The sequence below is a fragment of the Microcaecilia unicolor genome, chromosome 7, assembly GCF_901765095.1.
Source record: "Microcaecilia unicolor chromosome 7, aMicUni1.1, whole genome shotgun sequence".
In the NCBI taxonomy this organism is placed as follows: Eukaryota; Metazoa; Chordata; class Amphibia; order Gymnophiona; family Siphonopidae; genus Microcaecilia; species Microcaecilia unicolor.
Genome location: NC_044037.1, coordinates 234,078,299 through 234,101,489, shown reverse-complemented (window position 1 = coordinate 234,101,489; position 23,191 = coordinate 234,078,299). Strand labels below are relative to the sequence as shown.

Sequence of the window (23,191 nt, the reverse complement as noted above, 5' to 3'; positions counted from 1 at the left end):
GGAAAAAAAAAACCTGTTTAACTTATTAAGGAAGGCAAAGGCTGTGTTAGCAAGCTGTGGAACTGTTCCAAGATTTTTATGGCGCCTATCATTTTTCCAGTATTTAAGATCTATTTTATTTTTCATATGGCACTTAATTGCAAGTTCTGTTTTCCATAGGAGGATATCAAGACAATTTAGTTTTTTCCTCTTCCTTTTTTCCTGTTTTACTGGAATTTTTGCCCTTGAGAAATGGCTGATATCATTTACAGTCTGCAGTGATCCTTAAGTTTCCTTGCCAGCCCTTTTTTTTGTTAAGGAAGGAAGTTAATTTTAGGACGTTACTGTTTACATATGATTTGACCTTTAAGACTGAAGCAGTGCTTTATTGAATTTCAAGCACTTTCTTACAACTTTGAATTCCAGCACATCTACATTTTCAGACATTTATATGATATCTGCCATATTTGACATATGCCATAAGGCTCATTTTTTTTCCCTCTTTGAATGTATTGTTTCATAGAAAACCTTGAATGTGTCAAGCTTGCAAGTTGTTGAAGGTTCATTGATTCAGTTTCTCAGCCAAGGAGGAACCTCCTCTCCCAGAAGATTCCTGTGAGTTACAGGCGGAGCTCCCAAATATCTCCTCTCTGTCTGAAGTCTCAGATGCTGAAGAGAAACTCAAGCCAGAACCAGGGATGAAGCTCCCAAGGCCACATGCACTGCTTAGAGCACTTTCAAACTCTCACGGCAAACCAGGAACTTCTGCTCATTAGAATAACACACCTGGACAGAAGAGGGCAGGCTCCAGATCTTACCACACCACTGACACCCTCTGTCTGTTGTTACCTGCTTGCCGTTCACACTCTGACATCCCCCCCTTCCCGTTCAAGCAGGTTGAAAAGATGAATGAAATGCTGGACAATCCTTCACGCTCCGGAGCAGCTGTTTTAAAGGAAGATCTACGTATTTCTCGGAAGATTGAACGGTTTGACATTCCTCTGGATGAGCTGAAAATGATGTTTGAAAAGCCAAGTCGAATAGTAACACTAAAGAAAGGAGGAAAAAGAAAGGTAAGGGTTTTAATCAAGTTACATGTTTATGAAATAATGAGTTGGTCCTGGCATAAAAAGTTTATAAGTGAGGTCAAAGCGTGTATATGGCTAAAAAAAGAACTTTGCCTGGGATTTAGGGAGGTATAAGTTTTAAAAATAAAATAAATAAATAAATACTAACAGCTTCATTTTCAAAGAGGTTAACTGATTAACTTCAGGAGTTTGCTAGTTAAATATCTGTTGTTGAAAAATTTCACTCACTGCTTGGCTAGATTAACCCCTTCTCTCCCAAGGTCTCTCACTGGGAAGAGAACTTTAGTCAGGCACAAAAGGTGTGGTCTGGAATAGCCTGTTGGCATCTATCTTTCAGACCAACCAGCTCAATTTTACCTGCTCAACCCTGGTCACACAAATAACAGATCTAAAACCAACAACTCAAATTTTCCTTGAGCAGATTTAGGAGACTTCTCATCTGAAAACATAACCGATTAAGGGGCCCTTTTACTAAGCCGCGTAAGCACCTACGTGCACCCAACGTGCACCAGTTTCGAGTTACTGCCTGGCTACCGCATGTGCCGGGCAGTAATTTAATTTTTGGTGTGCATCCCCTACGCGCGCCAGAAAATAGTTTTTATTTTCTGACATTTGGCGCTACTGGGCGGTATAAGGCATTTGACGTGCGTAGACACTTACCGCCCGGTTAACGCGTGAGACCTTACCACTAAGTCAATGGCTGGCGGTAAGGTCTCAGAGCCGAAATGGACCCGCGTCAATTTTCATTTTAACGCACGTACATTTTCGATCAAAATTTTAAAAAGACATTTTTACAGGTGCACTGAAAAATGGATCGGCACGTGTCAAAAACACGCGCCTATACTACCGCAGGCCATTTTTCTTTGTGCCTTACTAAAATGATCCCTAAGTTCTACTTATAATTTACCTAAAAACAACTGGTTAGATGTAGCTGTTATCTTTGCTATTCTGCAGCTCTTTGACCTGTACAGCAGTGTGCCTTTCAGAATAATATGAGTAAAATGATATATTGCATATCCTTGTCTTTTTAAAAGCTGTGTTGAAGTTCTTAGAGCAGCATAAACAAGTTTCCCTCTTCTCTCTATTAGACTCTGCCTTGTAATTCTATTTTAATAATTTAAAAGTGGAGAGCAATGACTAGGAGACCTGTTTACTAAGCAGCGTTATAGGTGCGTTAACATTTTTAATGCTCATTGACCATGTACATGCCTGCAATATCTCTATAGGTGCCTACATGTTTAGCGTGCACGCTAAGTGTAGGCGTGCTAAAAACACTAACGCACCTTAGTAAACAGGGCCCTTAAAGTCAGATGGCTTGATTAAAACTCAGAATATGTTGGTAGAAAAGGACAGTTTTCTCAGCATGGCCCATCTATTTCTGCCTGCGTTGTGTGCTGTCACGGGTCTTACTCGACCTGTGGTCTTTCTCCTCCCTGAACGTTCCTTTGGGGCTCATTTAATTATAATGGCTGGCATGTGCTATCTGCTACAGGACTCATAGGAATAAAATGGGTTCTATAGGAAATAACATTTGCTCATGCTAGTAAATGACCCCCTTTGTGTCAGTCCCATTCTCTAAATAAGCTACAAAAAGCTCTCAGGTTGTTCTCACTTTTATTTCACCCGTGCAATGTTTTGATCTTGTAACACATAACCATTTTTTTTTCAGTGCAAATGTAGACATAGGGGTCCTTTTACTAAGGTGTGCTAACAGATTTAGCTTGCACTATTAGCGAGCTAAATTATAAGATGCCCATAGGAATATAATGGTCTTCTTGTCATTTAGTGTGTGCTAAATCTATTAGTGCACCTTAGTAAAAGGACCCCATAAGCTTTTGTGCTTTAGCATTAATTTCTATTCACAGAAATAATATACCAATTAAATTGCTCATTCTGATAGCCTGGAATATACTTCCTTGATTAAAATTTAAGCAAATGTATGTACAGCTAGAAATAAATATTTTATGCTGTCTGTACCACTGCAGTCATTGTATAAGTATGATATACCTACCATTTTTCTATTTTTTATCCTTATCTGTCATCACAGTGTTAAAGTGTTATTGATCTGGACGTGAATACTATTTTGTTTTATTATTATGCCTGTTATAATTATTTTAGATGCTTATTATTGTTTTACCATGATATAATTATTTTATTGTTGTGCCTCACCTAGAGTGTCTTGGTGGTTAGGCAAGAACTACATATGAATACATAGTTATTGTCAGATTTATGAAAATGTAACATGCTTTATACTGAGAAAGGAATAGAGGCAGTGAGGCACAGCAGAGAATGCAATAGGTCTGTTTGCCACCAAGGACCGGTGGTCATATTTACTAGTTTTCTACTTTTTAGATAAGCAATTTGAAGATTTGAGATTAAACACTTAGGGCTTCTTTTATAAAGTTGTGCTAGAGATTCCCGTGCGGCAAATGAGAACTTTGGGATAAACGATTTGAAGATTTGAGATTAAATACTTAGGGCTTCTTTTACAAAGCTGCGCTAGCGATTCCCACGTGGCAAATGAGAGGAAGCCCATAGGCTTCCTCTCATTTGCCGCACCAAGAATCAGTAGCATGGCTTTGTAAAAGAAGCCCTTAAGGGCTTGCTCCTTATTCATTGTGAGTAAAGATGCCTTTACCCTCAGCTGGCATGATTCCATTGACAAGTCATTTATAATTTCCCTTTCCCCACAAAATTTGATAAAATAACCTCTTTCCTTCACTCCCCCCATATATCACCAGTGTCTCTTCTCCCTCTCACCCCAGCCAATACTGGCCTCCGTCATCATCAGCCATCCCCACAGCATCAGCCTGTCTGCCCGCTGACTCCATCCTTTCTTCTCATCCCCACCTCCACTAATCTTCTCTTCCTGATCTCTCTTATATTTCTTCCCCCTGGTGATAAGAATCTCTTCTCCAGTGTGGCTCATCTCTGTTTACAGTATGGAGCATGGTGCCAAACTTGCTCTTGTAAGTTACGAGTTTGTGCTTGGCACTGCCACACAGTAAGTAGAAAAACACAATGCTTTCCTGCTGCACAAAGCAGGTGCTGTATACAATACAGGCAAGTGTGTCTCTTGTTTTTTCCTTCCTGTTATACAAAATAAAGTAGTCTTTGCAACTAATCAATATGTGGAGGAGTGGCCTAGTGGTTAGAGCACCAGTTTTTGACATCTAGAGGTGCCAGTTCAAATCCCCCTGTTGTTCCTTGTGATCTTGGGCAAGTCACTTAACCCTCTATTGCCTCGGGTACAAAATTAGAGTATGAGCCCTTCAGGGACAGAGAAATGCCCAGTGTACCTGAATGTAACTCACCTTGAGCTACTACTGAAAAAGGTGTGAGCAAAATCTAAATAAATATAGTGTAAAGGGACACAAAGTGTAGGAATGGAGATGCTAACAATGAGAAAGGTAAGAGGTAAGTGTGTCTGGGAGAGGGAATAGGGAGGAGATAAGAGCATAGGAGCCAGCTCAGTGGGTGCTTGAGCACATCCAATACTGAGCAAACCCACAGAGGGGTACTTTCCATTGAATTTAGTATCCCCAATCATTTTGAAAAGTTGGCTCCTATGGATAAAGGTAGAAACATTTGTGGTTGGGGGGGAGGGAGAGGAGGAGAGCACAAAGGATCAGGATGTGAGGGAGGAATAGAGAAACTGAGCATTAAAATGAGTGCAATTGCCGTGTTTAGTGAGGGAAGGGAGAAGGAATTTGGTGGGAATTGGAAGGAGATGTTTTACCACTGTTAGGAAGAGGGGTGCTGAGGGAGTGCTTGGGATGGAAGTATGGAAGGGAAGGAGGAAGAGGGTATGGATGGTGAGTGAGTTGAGGTGTAGGAGGACAGAATGAGGAGAGGAGAGAAGAGCAAAAGAGTAAAAGACAAGGGGAGGAAGGAGACACTAAGAAATGAAGCAAAGGGGTGATGGAGCGAGATGAATAAGGGGTAGTGGTGTGCTGGAGCGGGCTCACAAGAGACGTTTGTTAAGCTTTTAAGGATTTTGGGAACCAGTTGTTAAAGTAGACCCCCTCCTCCCATGGCTACTTTAACAACTGGCTCCCAAAATGTGAACTTGAGCCCCTTCCTGAATTCCTAAATAAACTGCTGCTGCTCCCTGCTTCTTGTTTCCAGCTCTGTGCAGGAGGCTGGGACTTCTCCTGCATGTGAGAGAAGTCCCAGGATGCTGCTCAGAGCCAGAAACAAGCAGCAGGGAGTGGTGGCAGTCCATTTATTGGCTGATGGGGATCGGCATCCCTGCCAGCAAATGTATGCCTAGCGTGCCCGCACGAGGAGAGGCAGAGAGAGACATGCATTGCCCCTGCCAGTCCGCCCCTGGCCCCCCCCTAAATAAATTGCAGGACTTGCTACGCCTGGAGAGAGCCTGTTGTTAAAAATGTACTAGCACACCCCTGATAAGGAGTGAAAATTTTGAAAGGCAGGACAAAAACAAGTGTCAGTGAAGAGCAGTTGAAAAAAAGTGAGTGGAACAAAGAGGCTGAGAAACAGTAAGAGAAAAAAAGAAGAGAGAGAAGGAAATTGAAGAAAGGAAGATGAAGGACAATTAAAAAACAAAAGTGAGACCTGAATTGGAAAGGGAAAATAATCAAAATGATTCAAAAGCGCAAAATAGGTTAGAAATTTATTTTAGAGGACTAGTCTCAACTCAGTCTTTAGGGACATCAAATCAAATTGGTTGTTAGGACAAACATAATTGAGTCAATAGAGAGATCCAGTGGTTACCATCCTCCAAATTTTAGAAAAGTTGCTAAAAATTGCATGTGCAAATTTGGGCGCAAGCCCAATTTTCACATGCAATTTAATTGAATTACAAGCCAATTAGCACCAATAATTGAGCCCTAACAATCAATTATCGGTGCAAATTTGTTTCAATTAGAAATTACGCATGTAAATTTAGACACCAAGATCCACGTGTAAAAATTATGTGCAGGTCCAAAAAGGGGGCATGGTCATGGGAGGGTAATGGGCAGATCAGGAGAATTCCTTTAATTTATGCACGTTGTTATAGAATAAAGGGGATCCACATCGAATTTAGGTGCGGGGATTTACACCAGGGTTTCATTGGTGTAAATGGTCACACCTAAATGTAGTCACGGTTCCTGGAGCTAAGTGCTATTCTATAAATGGTGTGTAACTTTGAGCACCATTTATGGAATAGTGCTAAGCGCTATTTTTTTGGCGCTGATTTTTTCAGCGCCATTTATAGAATTTAGTCCCATATATATATAGTGGCTGCCTGTCATTGCTATATATAGAGGGTAATTTTGTAAAGGCATTTTTGCTCCTATAGCCAATGTATGCACTACTACTACTACTACTACTTATCATTTCTATAGTGCTACTAGACACACGCAGCACTGTACACTGAACATGTAAGAGACAGTCCCTGCTCGACAGAGCTTAAAGTCTGATCAAGACAGACAAACAGGATAAATAAGGGATAAGGGACATGGGTATTGAACAAGTGAATAGGAGTTAGGAGTTAAAAGTGGCCTGAAAAAGGTGGGCTTTTAGCCTAGATTTGAAGATGGCCAGAGATGAGGCTTGACGTACTGACTCAGGAAGTCTATTCCAGGTGTATCGTGCAGCAAGATAAATGGAACGGAGACTGGAGTTGGCAGTAGAGAAGAAGGGTACAAAAAAGAGAGATGTACCCGATGAATGGAATTCCCGGGGTGGAGTGCAGGGAGAAATAAGAGTGGAGAGGTAATGAGGAGCTGCAGTGCAGAGTGAATGCACTTGTAAGTCAATAAAAGGAATTTGAATTATATGTGGAAATGGATAAGGAACCAATGAAGTGACTTGAGGAGAGGGCTAATATGAGTATAGCGACACTTTTGGACTTTAAGTCATGCAGCAGAATTTTGAACAGATTGAAGGGGAGAGAGATGGCTTAGAGGGAGCCCTGTGAGAAGCAAGTTGCAGTAATCTAAGCAAGAGGTGATAAGAGTGTGGATAAGGGTTTTGGTAGTATGCTGAGAGGTGTGGTAGCCATGTTAGTCCACTCTTAAAGGTTATCAATAGAAATCAAACAAAATAAAACATGGAAAAGAAAATAAGATGATACCTTTTTTATTGGACATAACTTAATACATTTCTTGATTTGCTTTCGAAGGTTGCCCTTCTTCGTCAGATCGGAAATAAGCAAATGTGTTAGCAGATAGTATATATAAGAGAAACATCAAAGCAATGTCAAAGTAATGCTTTGATGTTTCTCTCATATATATTATCTGCTACCACATTTGCTTATTTCCGATCTGACGAAGAAGAGCAACCTTCGAAAGCTAATCAAGAAATGTATTAAGTTATGTCCAATAAAAAAGGTATCATCTTATTTTCTTTTCCAGGTAGTATGCTGAGAAAGGGAGGGATGAATTTTGGTGATCTATAGAGAAAGAAATGACAGGTTTTAGCATGTGCAGATAAATTACCGCATTATGCATGATGATAGCGTGCATACTTGTATGTGACTTAATGTAGGCATGTTCTGAAGGGGAGGGGGAGAATTCAGGCAAGGTACCAGCAGAGTTGCGATTGCACATATGTTCCTTTATACCAGCCCTAGAGCAGCAGGGTTTGTGCTAGTATTTTATAAAGACACCTAAACACCTAAGTGTCTTTCTGGCCTTTTTAATATGTTGCATTAGGCGCTAATGAGTGCCTAATGCAGCTTAAAATGGTGTTCCATGAGATGCACTCAGGCGTCCTGCGGTAACTGCCAAATGTGCACTGAAAAGATTTTTTTTTTTGAGTGGGTAGAGAGTGGGTGTTCCTGCACTAAACAGCTCATCATACATTATTCATTCAAGTATTTATATACTGCTTAGACCTCAGCAGTTTACAGCTTTTCATTTGGCAGGTACTGAGTCTGGCCCTAGTGGGCTCACAGTCTGTGGTACATTGTACTACTGTTGTACCTGGGGCAACAGAGGGTTAAATGACTTGCCCAGGGTCACAAGGAGCTGCAGAGGGAATTGAACCTGACTCCTCAGGATGTCAACCTATTGCTAACCGTTCTTTTCTCCAATTCTCCACATATTTTTGTGGTTAAGCTAGTATTCTATAAAGGAAGGGAGTTTTCCAAAACAACTTGAAACGGCACGGTCATTTTTAATGAACATGTTTAAAACTCATTTTCAGCAAAAAGGCACTATTACACTTAGTAGTTAGTGTAATCAGATTGAAAAATAATGCTTAATCAATCAATCATTCATGAATAAAAAATGCCAACCTGAGAGGACTTGGTCCCTATTATACTGTGATCTGTGATGCAGAGGTAAGTGACAGTAAAAAAGTAAATAAATAAAAGCGTATTTTATATCTTGAAACCAAAGTAATGGTTATACCCATGTGCTTCTCACTGAGAATTCCTAAGACTGGTGTGAAGGTCCAGTAGCTCTGATTGAGCAGCTGACTACTGGAGGGATTAAGGCATGACCCCCTCATGAGTCCCCCAGTGGTTGCTGTCCCCCTCTCTCTCCCCTGAAAGTGAAACCTGAAAGGAATACAAGGCTCTATGACTGCATCAGGTATTAAGAGTATTCTGAGCAAAACAGAAAGCAAGTTAAAGGAGTAGCCTAGTGGTCAGTACAGTGGGCTATAAACCATGGAACCCTGGTTCAATTCCTACTTCAGGTCTCTTTTTTTCCCCTTTAAATTGTGAGCCCTCCAGAAACAGATACATACCTACTGTAACTAAATATTTATGACACCTGCAAGCCTGAAGGCTATTGAGATGGTGCACATTCAGGTGCAGTAGGTATTTCCCTGTTCCTGGAGGGCTCAACATCTATATAAATAAATCCCACCTCTAACGTTCTGAAGCTCACTGCAAGACACTGAAGCACTCAACTCCTGTAGTCTTCATAGGCTAGGCTACCAGGACCAGTCACCCTCACTCATAGACCCGCCCTCAGCCACGCCCCATCTGTACATAAAATGCTACCTCAACGTTCTGAAGACAAAAGCTCCTGAAGCCATCTGCACAGTCCCTCAAGGGTTCGTTAGTTCATGGTGGTGAAGCCATGAAACTCACCATGTCTGTGTTCCCCGCCCTCGCATCAAACGTCATGAAGTCGAGGGCGCAACACAGACGGCCATCAGCACACCCGCCCCCACCCACACACATGTCACTCCCTCCATCCCTCCCACTTCTATGCCCGCCACGCCCCTAACAACCATTTACTCACTCCCCCCTCCCTCCGATTCCAACACACCCCCTCCACATTACTGCCCCCTGGACCCTCCGAAAACCCTCCCCCGAACCCTAAGCCTACCTCTGCTAACGCTGAAGAACTTCTCTTCTCGCCTGCAGGGCGTGCCTTGATGAAGGAGTATCTGTCGTCTCTGTGCATGCGTCTGACCTCAGACGCACACACAGACACGTCAACAGATGCTCCTTCAACAAGGAACGCTCCACAGCCCTGAAAAGAAGTTCACCTCCGTCACCACACGCATGCTGAGGCTTCCAGCCAGCTTCTCCGCAGGTAAAGCTGCTGTCCACAAAGTCGTGCCCATGGGGGGGGGGGGCAGCCAGTAACGCAAACGGAGGGGGTTCTAATCGGAGGGAGGGGGGAGTCTACAACTCGGTGGGAGCGCCATGAAGGGGGCCTTCAATTGCGAGGGAGGGCATCTGCAACTCGGGAGGGAGGGAGACACGAAGGGACAGAGAGGACCCTTGCTAGTGCCCATTTCATTGCGTTTTGAAACGGGCCTTCTTTACTAGTTTAAAATAAAAGTGTTGTACGGGAATATGAACCTGGGTATTGTGGTTTACAGTCCACTGCACTGACCACTAGGTTGCCCCTCTGCTCTACAAGGAAGTCAGTGTGGTCATTTCTGTTAAATGCTGCCAGACAGACGTCCTTGTCCCTGGATTTTTGGTGTTCATTATTTGGACATTTCAGTTTTTAAAATGGCTGTTCATTTTGGATGTTCTCACATATTTTCAAACAGAAAACCGTAATGTGTTTTCTGTTTGAAAATGGCTATGAGAGACGTTTTTTGGACGTCATGAGCAGGACGTCCAAATTCTGACTTGGTGTCCTTTTGAAAAAGCCCCTCTTCAGTAAATAAGAAACTAAGAGAGACCCAAAGGTCACAATCGGCCTACTTGAATGCTTCATTTAAAAAATATGCTTTAAGGGAATCCTTGAACTTCTGTAAAGAGGGTTCAAGGCGAGTAGTATGGAACTAAAATATAATAAGCAAATTCGCAGCTTGCCTGGGATGGTGGAGGAATCATCAGTAGACCCCTTTTGTTGGTGACAAAATATTTCATCATCATAACTTCAAAGGTTTTACATTTCTGGATTGTGTTAAAATTTCCTCTTATATTCTGACCGTGAAGTTATTGATACAGTGCTCTCATCTAGCAAAGTGAGGTGTTACCTTGGTTTCTTTGTGGTGTTTGATGAAATTCCTTTATGAGCTGATTCTTGTCTGTAGCATGTGGCCTGTCTCTCCAGTATATCACTCTTCTTTATATTTTCTGCGTTGAATGATGCACTACATTTAAAGAAGAGCATGGGTAGTACTCTCTTATGCTGAATGCTTTTCCCATGTGGGTAACTGTGGAATCCTATGATATGTGCTGGCCCAGTTTGTAGCCTGGTATATTGCAGGGATCTGTGCCATTTCAAACTCTCAACAAGAGAGTTTGCTTTTCGCTAAGGGGTCCTTTTCCCAAGCCACGGTAAAAAGGGCCCTATGGTAGCGGCGGGGGCTGTTTTTGACGTGCGCCAGGGTCCTTTTTACTACAGCAGGTAAAAAGTCCCTAAAAAAGACATGGCCATGCGGTAAAATTATTCTTACCGTGTGGCTATGGGGGGGGGGGGGGGGGGGGGGGGGGGGGGGGGGGGGGGGGAGGCGCACTTACTGCCACTATTGAGGTGGCGGTAAGGGCTACCATGGTAACCCAGCAGTAACCGGGCAGCAATTACCACCAGTTTAGCGCTGCACTAGAAATTACAAAATTATCTTCTGTAGCACCAGAAATGGTGTGCGCTTGAGGCAGAACTACCACTGGCGGCCATGTTGGGCCAGCAGTGCCATTCTGCAACCCTTTAGTTAAAAGCAGGGGCATAGCTACGTGGGGCCATGGGCCCCTGTAGATTTGGCCCTAAATCCCCCACCGCCAAACCCTTCGACCTCCCCTCCCGCCGCTGCCAACCCTCCCTCGCCATTGTCGGGTACCTTTGCTGGTGGGGGTCCCCAACCCCCGCCAGCCGAAGTCCTCTTCTCCGGTGCGGCCGTGTTGCTGAGCTGCAAGGGCAGGCTTCTGTTTCTGTGAGTCTGACGTCCTGCACATCAGACTCACAGAAACAGGACTTTGGCTGGCGGGGGTTGGGGACTCCCACCAGCAAAGGTACCCGACGGCGGCGGGAAGGGGGAGGGTTGAAGGGGTTGGTGCCGGGGGGACTCAAAGGTGGTGGTGGTGGCGGCGGCGGGGGGGGGGGGGTCAAAAATGGCAGTGGGAAGACTGTGGCGCCAGGGGAGGGCTAAAATGTGCCCCCTCACCTTGGGCTCTGGACCCTCCTCCTGCCCCTGGTAAAAATGCCCCTAAATCTGTGCTTCAGTAAGTAGTTGTGAAAAGGCCAGCATTGGTAGAGCTGGGAATATCTTTTACAGTAATTTATCCTCCTGGAGTAGTAGCTATAGGCAGAGCCAATGCAAGGGTACTGGGCAACCCAGCCTTACACTCCCCCATCCCCAATTAACTTTCAGGCCTCTAATTTGCCTCACCCCCCAACACACCATGCTTTTAAATATTAAACACATAAACAATGACAGCAATTTCCAAAAGTCATTTATCCAAATAAATGGGCTATTTGAAAATTTTTCGTTCTTCCTGCAGATAAAAGTATGCACTGATGTTTCTTTGAGTTTGTGTGGCTGTCGTGATCTGCTGTTTTGTTTTAACTCTAGGTGCTCTTCCTTTGCTGCCTTCCAGAAGCTGATGCCCTAGGCAACCACCTAGTCTTGCCTAATGGTCGGGCTGGCACTGGCTGTAGGTTTTTAAATTATTTTTCTCAGTTTTTCCAGTTCTGGATTGTATGTCACTACAAGGGGAACTCTCTTATTACCCAGACGTTTGAGGAAATTACATTTGAAAAATGTGATGTAACTAAAAAATGAAAACTGTCAAAGAGTTCTTGTGCAAAATCAAGATAACAAGTGATGGAAACTTATATAATAATAAAATAATATTACAGATGTGTAAGTGGTGACTCTCAGTTATCTGAGCTGTGGTGAACCATACCTACAGCTGTCATGGGCTTAAGAACTTTCAAGAGCTGTAAGAATATATTAGAACAGTGATGGGCAACCTTTTGAGCTTGATGTGTCAAAATTCGCCAAAAAACCGAGCATAACTCGGGTGGTGTGTCACTTCGAGAAAAATCACTGCTACTAGGACCGCCCCTGGGCCCCCCCCTACCCGAGATCGCTGCCCCCTACCCGAGATCGCTGCCCACCCAAGGTCGCTGGGCCCCCCCCTCCACCCGCTACCGGGCCCAGAACTAACCTTAAAGCCTCCTTTCACGTCGCAGCAAGCAGCAGCAGGGCAGACCTCTCCTCCTTCCTTCTGTGCTCCGCCCTCGCGGACGTTACGTCAGGTGAGGGCGGGACACGGAAGGAAGGAGTGGCCTGCCCTGCTGCTGCTTGCTGCGACGTGAAAGGAGGCTTTAAGGTTAGTTTCCGGGAGCGATGAGGGAGGGCGGACCCAGTGCATTTTTTGTAGAAAAAAAGGTGCCGGTACTCATTATGGGTGGGGTCACCACATATGGCTCCACCCCTATGATAGCCACACCCACATTAGCCACACCCCTTATATCAGCCATGGCGCATATAAACAGACATCATTGAAAATATACTAGTATAGGAGAAAAACAATAACTTGTGATTTTTTTTCATTATAAATCATTTCTGTAAGATGTTACAGCTCCAGTATACCCAGTGCAAAATAAGACAACAGATGTAAATTCTGAAATTGGACAAATTCCAAACACTAAAATGAAAATAAAATAATTTTTTTCTACCTTTGTTGTCTGGTGACTGTTTTCTATCCATACTGGTCCAAGTGTCTGATTCTGCTGCTCTCTATCTGTTCTCTTAACTCCGTTTCCAGGGCTTTCTTTCCATTTCTTTCTTTACTTTCCTCCTTTCTTTTTCCATGTCCAGCATTTCTCCTCTCTCCCCGCCAACCCCTCCATCCATCCATGTCCAGCAATTCTCCTCTATCTCCTGCTCTCTTCTCCATCCATTTCCAGCATTTCTCCTTCCTCTCCTGCCATCCCATCCATGTGCATCTCCTTCCTATCTTCCCTCCCCTCCATCCATGTCCAGCATGTCTCCTCTCCCCTCCCCTCCCATGTCCAGTGATTCTCCTCTCTCCCCTGCCCTCCTCTCCTATCCAAGTCCAGCAATTCTCTCTTCCCTGCCTTCCCCTTCCATCCATGTCCAGCAATTCTCCATTCTCCTCTCTCCCCTGCCCTACTATCCCATCCCCTCCATGTCCAGCGATTCTCTTTTGCCCCCTATCCTCCCCCTCCCTTCAATGTCCAGTGACTCGCCCCAGCCTCCACCTGCCCCTGAGATCATTCAAACCCCAGCCCCACTTGCCCAGCCCCCAGCCCCACTTGCCCATACACACATACCCCCAGCCCTACTTGCCCACACACACACCACCAGCCCCACTTGCCCACACACACACACACCCCAGCCCCACTTGCCCACACACACCCCCAGCTCCACTTGCCCCCACACACACACCCCCAGCCCCACTTGCCCACACACACACACCCTCAGCCCTACTTGCCCACACACACCCCCAGCCCCACTTGCCCACACACACCCAGCCCTACTTGCCCACACACACCCCCCCAGCCCCAATTGGCCACACAACCCCCCCCCAGCCCCACTTGTCCACACACCCCCCAGCCCCACTTGCTCACCCTCCCCTGCTCGCTCCCTGCTGTTTGCACCGATCCCTGCCTCGTAAAACTTATTTTTTCGCGAACCGGCAGACTGAAGAAATAAAACAAACAGCTGACAGGCTTGCCTCCTTCGATCGCGTCGGCCGCTTCCTTTCCCTGCATTCTCAGCGTGTCCCGCCCTCGAGGAAAGGAAATGACATCAGAGGAGGGCGGGACGCGCTCAGAATGCAGGGAAAGGAAGCGGCCGACGCGATCGAAGGAGGCAAGCCTGTCAGCTGTTTGTTTTATTTCTTCAGTCTGCCGGTTCGCGAAAAAATAAGTTTTACGAGGCAGAGATCGGTGCAAACAGCAGGGAGCGAGCAGGGGAGCACTGGGCGGACCATACTGTGGCGGCGCCGCGTGTCATCGAAAATGACTACGCGTGTCAGTGCTGACACGCGTGTCATAGGTTCGCCATCAGGGTATTAGAAGGATAAACTCCTAATATATAGAGGTACTTGGCTAACAGAACACTACTAAATAGCAATTATTCTGGACACGTTTCTAGGGGAAGAGTATTTCATACTTGTCCTCAGATTCTTCTGACTTCCTGTATCAATGAAAGGAACAACGACACAAATGAAATATATTATTATTTATTAGAAATATAAAAAATATATGTGGCTAATGCAAAGCAAGTTACAAAAATCAACTTGTTCTACCAAAAATATAGATTATCAGCAAGCTAGATATATATATATATATATATATATATATATATATATATATATATATATATATATATATATATATATAAAGAAATCGGATCAGCTAAATAACTCTGTATGAGAGATAACAACAAATATATTGTGCAAAATAGACACCTAGCAGCTAGTAATTTACAGACCACCAGTTCTGAAAAACCATCATTTTACAGACAAAATCATGGACTAACTAAACCATGAACCATAGGTAGTAAATTCTGTTATCTCACCTCGCAGTCTGTATTGCAGATTTTCAGTGGATGAAGAATTGGATTCTACCATTGAGACTTTAGCAGAAGCCTCTGTGAGTCTTTATCAATCCAGGATTAAAATCCAAGGTTTTTATTCTATATACTGATTACACAGTCTTTCGGGTAAGGCCTTAGTGGTACAGCGGAACTGACCTTGTCAACTTTATCTCAAAGAAAGTTCAGTTCCCTGGTGTTTATGAAAATTAGTCTCTCTCTCCTCTCAGAGCCATCTATCCACCAATAGGTCTTCCATTCTTCTCTCTTCTCCTCTTCCTCTTCAGTCCAACATTGCCATCTTTCTGGGTCAGATGATGCATATGGACCAATCACAAATGGTGTAATTCTGTCCAGCAGAATTCATGGTCATGAAGAGAGGCCTTGTTATGAACAAAGAATCTCTTATCAGATGAGGCAGATGGTAGCAAAACCTCCCTCTTGGTTCTCATACTCCTGGAGCCATCTGTCCCCTGTGAGGTAAGCTCCTCCGCTCTTCCCAGGAGATAACTGGAGGCTAGTTTGCAGTTAACAACGTGTCCTTGGATGAAGTCATGATGGGTATGCCAAGCAGTAATTTTCCTTTGTAGAAAAGCTGGTTTCTGATGGTTTCAGATGTATTCAGGCCACAGTCTGTAGAATCCATTTTAGTTATAAAAGAATGGTTCAGGCTTGCATAGGCCCCAGACCAGCTAAGGTGAGATAGCAGGAAAATACTCCTACAGAGCCTGTAAGTCTCTCTTCTCATGAGCCCAGATACATCCATGAGTTTACCATCAAAATTCCAAAAAGCAGTCCTTGCTATCTAAATAAAGGAATGATGTCTCCAAAAAGTCCTCAGATAGGGTACAAAACATGCGCTGAGAGTTACTTCTCAATGAGTATAATAAATATGTCACAGGAAATAATAAAGTTATCAGGTGATGCAATCCAAAGTGAACCCAGAATGATAGTCCTACAGAGCTCCGTTTCGGTAATGAATCCTTCATCAGGAACAATGATCTCAAATTTGACAGCTGTCATCCTTATCATCTTTGTCAGGTGCTGTCTATTGGGTAATTCCTTAGAATTCATAGAATTTGTTCTTCAGACACTGCCTTCAAAGAACAAGCAAACATCATATACCATTGTTTTCTGAGAAGGGGCTACCTGGCTCATATTTTTATAGAAAGCCTGTTTTAGAGCCTGGTTTTGCCAACCCTGAGCTACTTCTTCAAGATTCTGTTAAGGAACCCATGCATAAACAAGTATATGTCTTAAGTTGCAAGATCTGAGACAACATGGTTTTACCAAAGGTAAATCGTACCAAACGAATTTCATTGAATTCTTTTACTAGGTGACTGGAGAATTGAATCATGGATGTGCTATAGATATAATCTACTTAGATTTCAGCAAAGCTTTTGACACGGTTCCCCACAGGAGGCTCTTGAATAAACTTGACAGGCTGAAGATAGGATCCAACATGGTGAACAGGATTAGGAACTGGTTGATGGACAGATGCCAGAGGGTGGTGGTTAATGGAATTCACTCGGATGAGAGAAAGGTGAGTAGTGGAGTGCCTCAGGGATCGGTGCTGGGGCCGATTCTGGAGGGAGTGGAAAACATGAAAAAGGATCTGCAGAAGCTAGAAGAATGCTCTAAGGTTTGACAATTAAAATTCAATGCAAAGAAATGCAAAGTGATGCACTTAGGAAGTAGAAATCCACGGGAGACATATATATTAGGCGGTGAGAGTCTGATATGTACAGACAGGGAGAGGGATCTTGGGGTGATAGTATCTGAGGATCTGAAGGCAACGAAACAGTGTGACAAGGTGGTGCCTGTAGCCAGAAGGTTGCTTGGCTATATAGAGAGAGGTGTGACCAGCAGAAGAAGGGAGGTGTTGATGCCCCTATACAAGTCATTGGTGAGGCCCCACCTGGAGTATTGTGTTCAGTTTTGGAGGCCGTATCTTGCTAAGGATGTAAAAAGAATTGAAGCGGTGCAAAGAAAAGCTACAAAAATGGTAAGGGATTTGCGTTATAAGACATATGAGGAGAAACTTGCTGACCTGAACATGTATACCCTGGAGGAAAGGAGAAACAGGGGTGATATGATACAGACATTCAAATATTTGGAAGGTATTAATCCGCAAACGAACCTTTTCCGGAGATGGGAAGGTGGTAGACCTAGAGGACATGAAATGAGGTTGAAGGGGGGCAAACTCAAGAAAAATGTCAGGAAGTATTTTTTCATGGGGAGAGTGGTGGATACTTGTAATGCCCTCCCATGGAAGGTGGTGGAGTTGAAAATGGTAACAGAATTCAAATATGCGTGGGATAAACATAAAGGAATCCTGTTCAGAAGGAATGGATCCTCAGAAGTTTAGCGGAGATTGGGTGGCAGAACCAGTGGTGGGAGGCGGGGCTAGTGGTTGGGCAGCAGGGCTAGTGCTGGGCATACTTCTACTGTCTGTGCCCTGAAAATGGCAGATACAAATCAAGGTAAGGTATACACATAAAGCAGCACATATGAGTTTATCATGTTGGGCAGACTGGATGGACCGTGCAGGTCTTTCTCTGTCATCATCTACTATGTTACCATGTTACTATGTTATTCTTTTTGGATCATGCTGGCCTCATAGCTAAAAGCATATGCAAATATTGGCATATATTGGCTCAGCATGAACTTTACAAAGAAGGATCTTGTATTACTTTCACTTGTCCAAGGAACTTACAGGACACTATTGTTAAAGCTGCTTTTTCGTCTTACCAGGAAGACATGATTTGTGCTATTGGAGGACATACAGCGTGTGTACATTGTGAGCTCCATCTTTAACTTGTACAGAATGGACTAATCCACTGAAAAAGTGTATAGCTTGAGGACACAGACTACTTGCGAATATACTCTTGTGTTGTACATCATAGTATTTTCTTGTCAGAAAATTTATGTAGGACACACTACCTGCATGATTTGCAATCGATTGATCAAGCACCACAGCAGACTGAACACTAGCTCTATTAACACTCCTATGGTGTCTCATTGTTTAACATACAGTCGTTGCTTTTCTCAACTAAAGATGGTTTGTCATTGAGAAAGTACCTGAAACCTATTGTGGGGACAGAGCATTTCAATTGCTATTGCCTGAACAGTTCTGGATTTTTGAACTTCATGTCGTCCAACTGAGTGGGCTGAATGAACATATTGAGTGGAACCATGTGTCCTAATTGGTTAATAAAGTTGCTTTCATGATGTAACGACGAGTATTTCTCTTACGCAGGAAACTGTGGTGTTCCCCGTTGGCTTTGCCATCTTGAGAGGCAGCAGACCATTGCGATATCTTTTCTTCTATCTCACTTGGCTATTGAGGTTCCTGATGAAGGATTCATTTCCGAAACAGAGTTCTGTAGTACCATCATTCTGGGTTCACTTTGGATTGCATCACCAATAAGATTATTATTTCCAGTGACATATTTATTATACTCAGTGAGAATTAGCTGTCAGCACCTGTTTTGTGCCCTATTTGAGGACTCTTCAGGGACACCATTCTTTATTAGGTAGCAAGAAATGCTTTTTGGAATTTTGATTGCACTATATACTTTGGCACATGTTCACATGTGGTAAACTCATGGATGTATCTGGGCTCATGAGAAAAGAGGCTCTTGAAAGTTCTTAAGCCCATGGCAGCCGTAGGTGTGGTTCACCAAGGCTCAGATAACTGAGAGTTACAACTTACACATTTATGATATTATTTTGTTATTATATAAGTTTGCATCTCTTGTTATCTTGATTTTGCACAAAAACTGTTTGACAGTTTTGATACTTGTGTGTTTTTGATACATGGCTTATTTTTTTGGACATAACGGAAAAATGAAAAGCATGATAAAACAAGGAAACAAAAATGTGGAAAGAATAGGACTAGAAAAAGAAAACATTTAGTGGTTCAGATGGTAACTAAATAAAGGTAACTAGTTACTGTACTTAAGTAAATGTTTTGTCAGTTTTACTTGTAAAGACGTACAGGAAACATTTGATACTTTTAATTCTACCAAAGTAATACGTTCATCAATTTTTGCTACTTTTACTTACATACATCTGACGTTTTCAGTTAAAACTAAAAAGTAAAAATAGAAGTGAGACATAAACGATGATTCCTTTGTAAACCAAATGAAGCTGCAAAAATTGGAACAGGATTTTGCTAATGTAAACCTTGTCACACAAACAGCTGTAAATCTTCTCATACAGTCTATGAGAATAGTGGAGTTGCCTGTGTTTGTTGAATTGGTCGCCACCCAAACAGAACAGTGATGACTTGGGTCACTTTGAAGCTGGTTACAATTCTTGGTGAACAGACATATGACTACCACAACAGATTGCTGGTCATCCCATAGAAAATTTTACATTGGGGTGGCTGTCCACTGGATTGATAGTCTTGCATCAGGGAAAAGGGATGGGACTTGATATACCGCCTGTCTGTGGTTACAATCAATGCAGTTTACATATTATATGCAGGTACTTATTTTGTACCTGGGGCAATGGAGGATTAATTGACTTGTCTAGAGTCACAAGTAGCTGTAGTGGGAATACGAACCCGGTTCTCCTGGTTTTCAGGGCACTGCACTAACCATTAGACTACTCCAGTTCTCAAAGATATTCATACAGAGTTTTCCGTCAGATGAAAAATTGTTAGAACAACAACAGACAATGATTCCAACTTCGTGAAAGCCTTCTCTGTTATTGGACATCGTGACAATGATATCGAAATGAAGATAAAGATGCAAATGATGAATTAGCCAGCACTACTTCTAATGCAGCTAATAATGGCAAAGCATTCCTTGCTGTAAGGAAGTCAAGTGTTTCAGACAGAGATTCCCTTGATCAATACCGGCAAACCCAGTCAGAAGGTTTCAGTAGTATTGCAGCCTGTCTGATTCGAAGGAACTTTTTATCAGACTGAACATGTCCTGTCAGTGCTGTTGTTGAATGCCTTTTTTGCTGTGCTGATTTAGTAATAACTCACAAGCGCTCCTGCACAAGTGACAGTCATTTTCAAAATTTAGACAGAGTAGATTGAATTGTAGAGTGATAAAGTTGTTGGGATAAAAAACATTAACAGCTGTTGCATTCATTGTGGCTGTGGTGCTTTTTTTTCTTTTACTCAAAAAGTATTGTATTAGGCAATAACTTTTGTACTTTCACTTAAGTAATATTTTAAATGTGTTCTTCACTGTACTTTTACATTCATATTAAAACATGTATTTATTGACCTAGTATTTTGAATAACACTAGTAAGTAACACTCATTTGCAGGAGGCCTTTGGTTCAGATCCCAAGTGAGACCTTCTGTTTCTTCATGCTAGCAGAGGGAGTGAACAGAGCATTCACAGCCCCCAGATAGTAATACATTTCACTAGGTGGGAAATGGCTAAAGGCTGTAGGTACCAGATGCTAGTATTTTTCCAAATGAGCAAGAGAGAACCATCAGATGAAAAAGGGGAAAAGGAAGACAATAAAACGGATGAAACAACAGGGCAGAATAAGGAAATTAAATGTAAGGTGAACTGTAAGGTTCTCTTTTACAATAATAAAAGAGGAACAGTAGCAGTGTGAGAAATGAGGGCATTACACGTATCAAATCTATAAATACTGTAATAAGAACTTGTTACAGAAAGATAAGGTATAAACAACAAATATTTTAAAGATGATATCAACAAGCTTTAAATATGGCAGCAAGCTGAAGCTATAAAAACATTAATAACAAAAAAAAGAGCAAGGATGGAAATGGGCAAAATTAATGGGAAATAGTGGAAGAGGAAGAATTCTCTAAAGATGGGAAAAAAGTTTCACTATTTGATTTATTCGGCTGTGAGAAAAAAGGACAGACATTCAATTAGAAATAGCAGAAAAACACTTCATGTATTTCATTTTAAATTTCCAGGGCCTCGCTTGCCAGACTCAGCCTAGGAAAAAAAAAAACCAAATGACCCAAGAGAAAGATAAATCCAACTGAATATTATTCCATCCACGATAAGAAAAAAACAAAATAAAAAAAGGAGAACAAAGAAAGAAGTACAAAGGGAAAAAAAGGAAACCTATATAATGGTGACAGTTAAAGATTTAAGAGAAGAAACCTGTGTATCAGCAATCACAGAGAACACATGATTAGAAAAATAGGCATGGAAACACAGCAGATCAGTATCAGAGAAACCTAAATCATATAAAGTGGCGAGCAAAATCTCATAATTAGCTATATCAAAGGCAGCACATGGCTCAAGCGAAATTGAAACTCAATAAAAACCACATGATCCAGCATAGTGAACATCAAAATAGAATACAAATGTCTAAATCTCGATCACTCAGCAAGAGCAGCATTTAAATTTAAGTAAGTATATCTTAAGGTTTGAAAAAGAGAAGAAGATAGCCAGGAACTAGGATTTAGAAAGAGCTAAGGGGTCCTTTTACCACGATAAAAAGTGGCCTGCGGTAGTGTAGGCGCGTGTATTGGGCGCGTGCCAGGCCAGTTTTTACTGCATCTACAAAAAATGGCTTTTTTTTTTTAAAGAATGGGACGGGAAAAGGGCCTGCTATAAAAATGAAACCAGCGCACGCCCCAAACCTGCCTGAGCCCTTAAAACCACCCTTGATCTAGCAGTAAAGGCTCGCACACTACATGTGTGGTGACCGGTCAGCGCACACCAAGTATCAATTACTGTCGGAATCACACGCGTAGGAGGAAATAAATAATTCATCCACGCGTTATGGGCACGCACCAAATCTGAACTTACTGCCAGGAGGGTGTGCTGACCTGGAGGTAGTCTCATTTGGGTGCGCACTGCATGCGCGTAGAGCCTACTACAGCTTAGTAAAAGGGCCCATAAGATTCCAAGAAGAGACATAATAGACTGAGAGGTCATTATATAAAGATTTTATGTGTGTAAAGCTAGGTTTTACATGTAGAAAGAGCATTTAAAAAAATTTGCCATTATATACATAGAGACAGAATAAATGAAGGAAGATAAAGACCATGTGGCCTATCCAGTCTGCCCATCCATACCATCTCCTATCCCATCCTCTCCCTTGGAGATCCTATGTACTTGTCCAAAGCAGGGGCATAGCCAGACCTCGACGGGAGAGGGTTCCAGAGCCCGAGGAGGGAGGGCACATTTTAGCCCGCCTCCCCCAGCCACCGACCCCCCTGCCGCTTTTGACCCCCCTGCCGCTTTTGACCCCCCGTTGACCCTCCCCCACCACTTTTGACCCCCCCCCCCCACCTCCACCGCTGACCCTTCCCTGTCACTGCTGCTGCCAGGTACCTTTGCTGGTGGGGGTCCCAACCCCCGCCAGCTGGTCTTCTTTAGCGCCGGTCTCCGGCACATTCGCTGATCTGTTTCTGTGAGTCCTGACTCCTGACTGATGTCCTGCATGCACGTAACGTAAATAAGGACAAGCATTGAACATCCTTGGGGGTTATTTTGGCCGACTCAAACTTAACCAGCTGTGTCAATATTCAGCGCTGGCTGGTTAAGTTTATAGTGGCCAAAAATAAGGACTACTATTTAGGTGGTCTGATTTGGTCGCTAAACTTGGCCAGTCAATGCTGAATATTGTCAGTTCTTGCACAATATAACCAGTTATCTTTTCAGCATTAACTGCAATTTTTAGCGACGATAATCGGTTATCTCGCACTGAATATTAGCAGTTAGGTGCCAAAACGCTATTTAACCAGTCAGTGGCTGTTTCTGGCTGGTTAAATAGCACTGAATATCAGTCTGACAAAGTAAAATAAGAAGCTGGAGTAAGTAATAAAAAGATTAACTAACCAGATGAAATATATGTTTTTCAAAAAGTAGTCCAGCATACACACAAACTCCCTAGCTATGCACTTAATCCTTTGCTATTATGTTAGATCCATCCCATAACAATGAAGGATGGGAGTAAGAACAATTCTCTCTATTTTCTCTCCACAAAAATTCAGTCTTGGATGAGTTCAACTGGAGTTTATTCAGCACCATCCAATTCTTAATTGCAGTCAAACAAGTCAGCAATTTTTTTCAGTTGATCTTCATAAATAGACCCCAGTGGAACATGTAGCTGGATATCATCTGCAAATATGCTCTCAAAAGCCTATCTCTTCCAACACACCTTCCCCGTTCTCTTTTTTTTTTCTTTAACCCATGCTCTTCATGGAGGCCAAAAAAAAAAAAAAGT

General features: G+C 42.8%; 1 protein-coding gene across 1 annotated transcript in view; it reads left to right on the top strand.

Moving 5' to 3' along the window:
- Positions 1 to 430: 430 nt before the first annotated feature.
- XIRP2 (xin actin binding repeat containing 2) overlaps positions 431 to 23,191 on the top strand; it is a 287,016-nt gene continuing 264,255 nt past the window's right edge. Inside the window, 1 exon segment of the mRNA XM_030210038.1 lies at positions 431 to 1,052. Within this exon segment, the coding sequence (XP_030065898.1) occupies positions 885 to 1,052 (168 nt within the window). The 5' untranslated portion in view covers positions 431 to 884.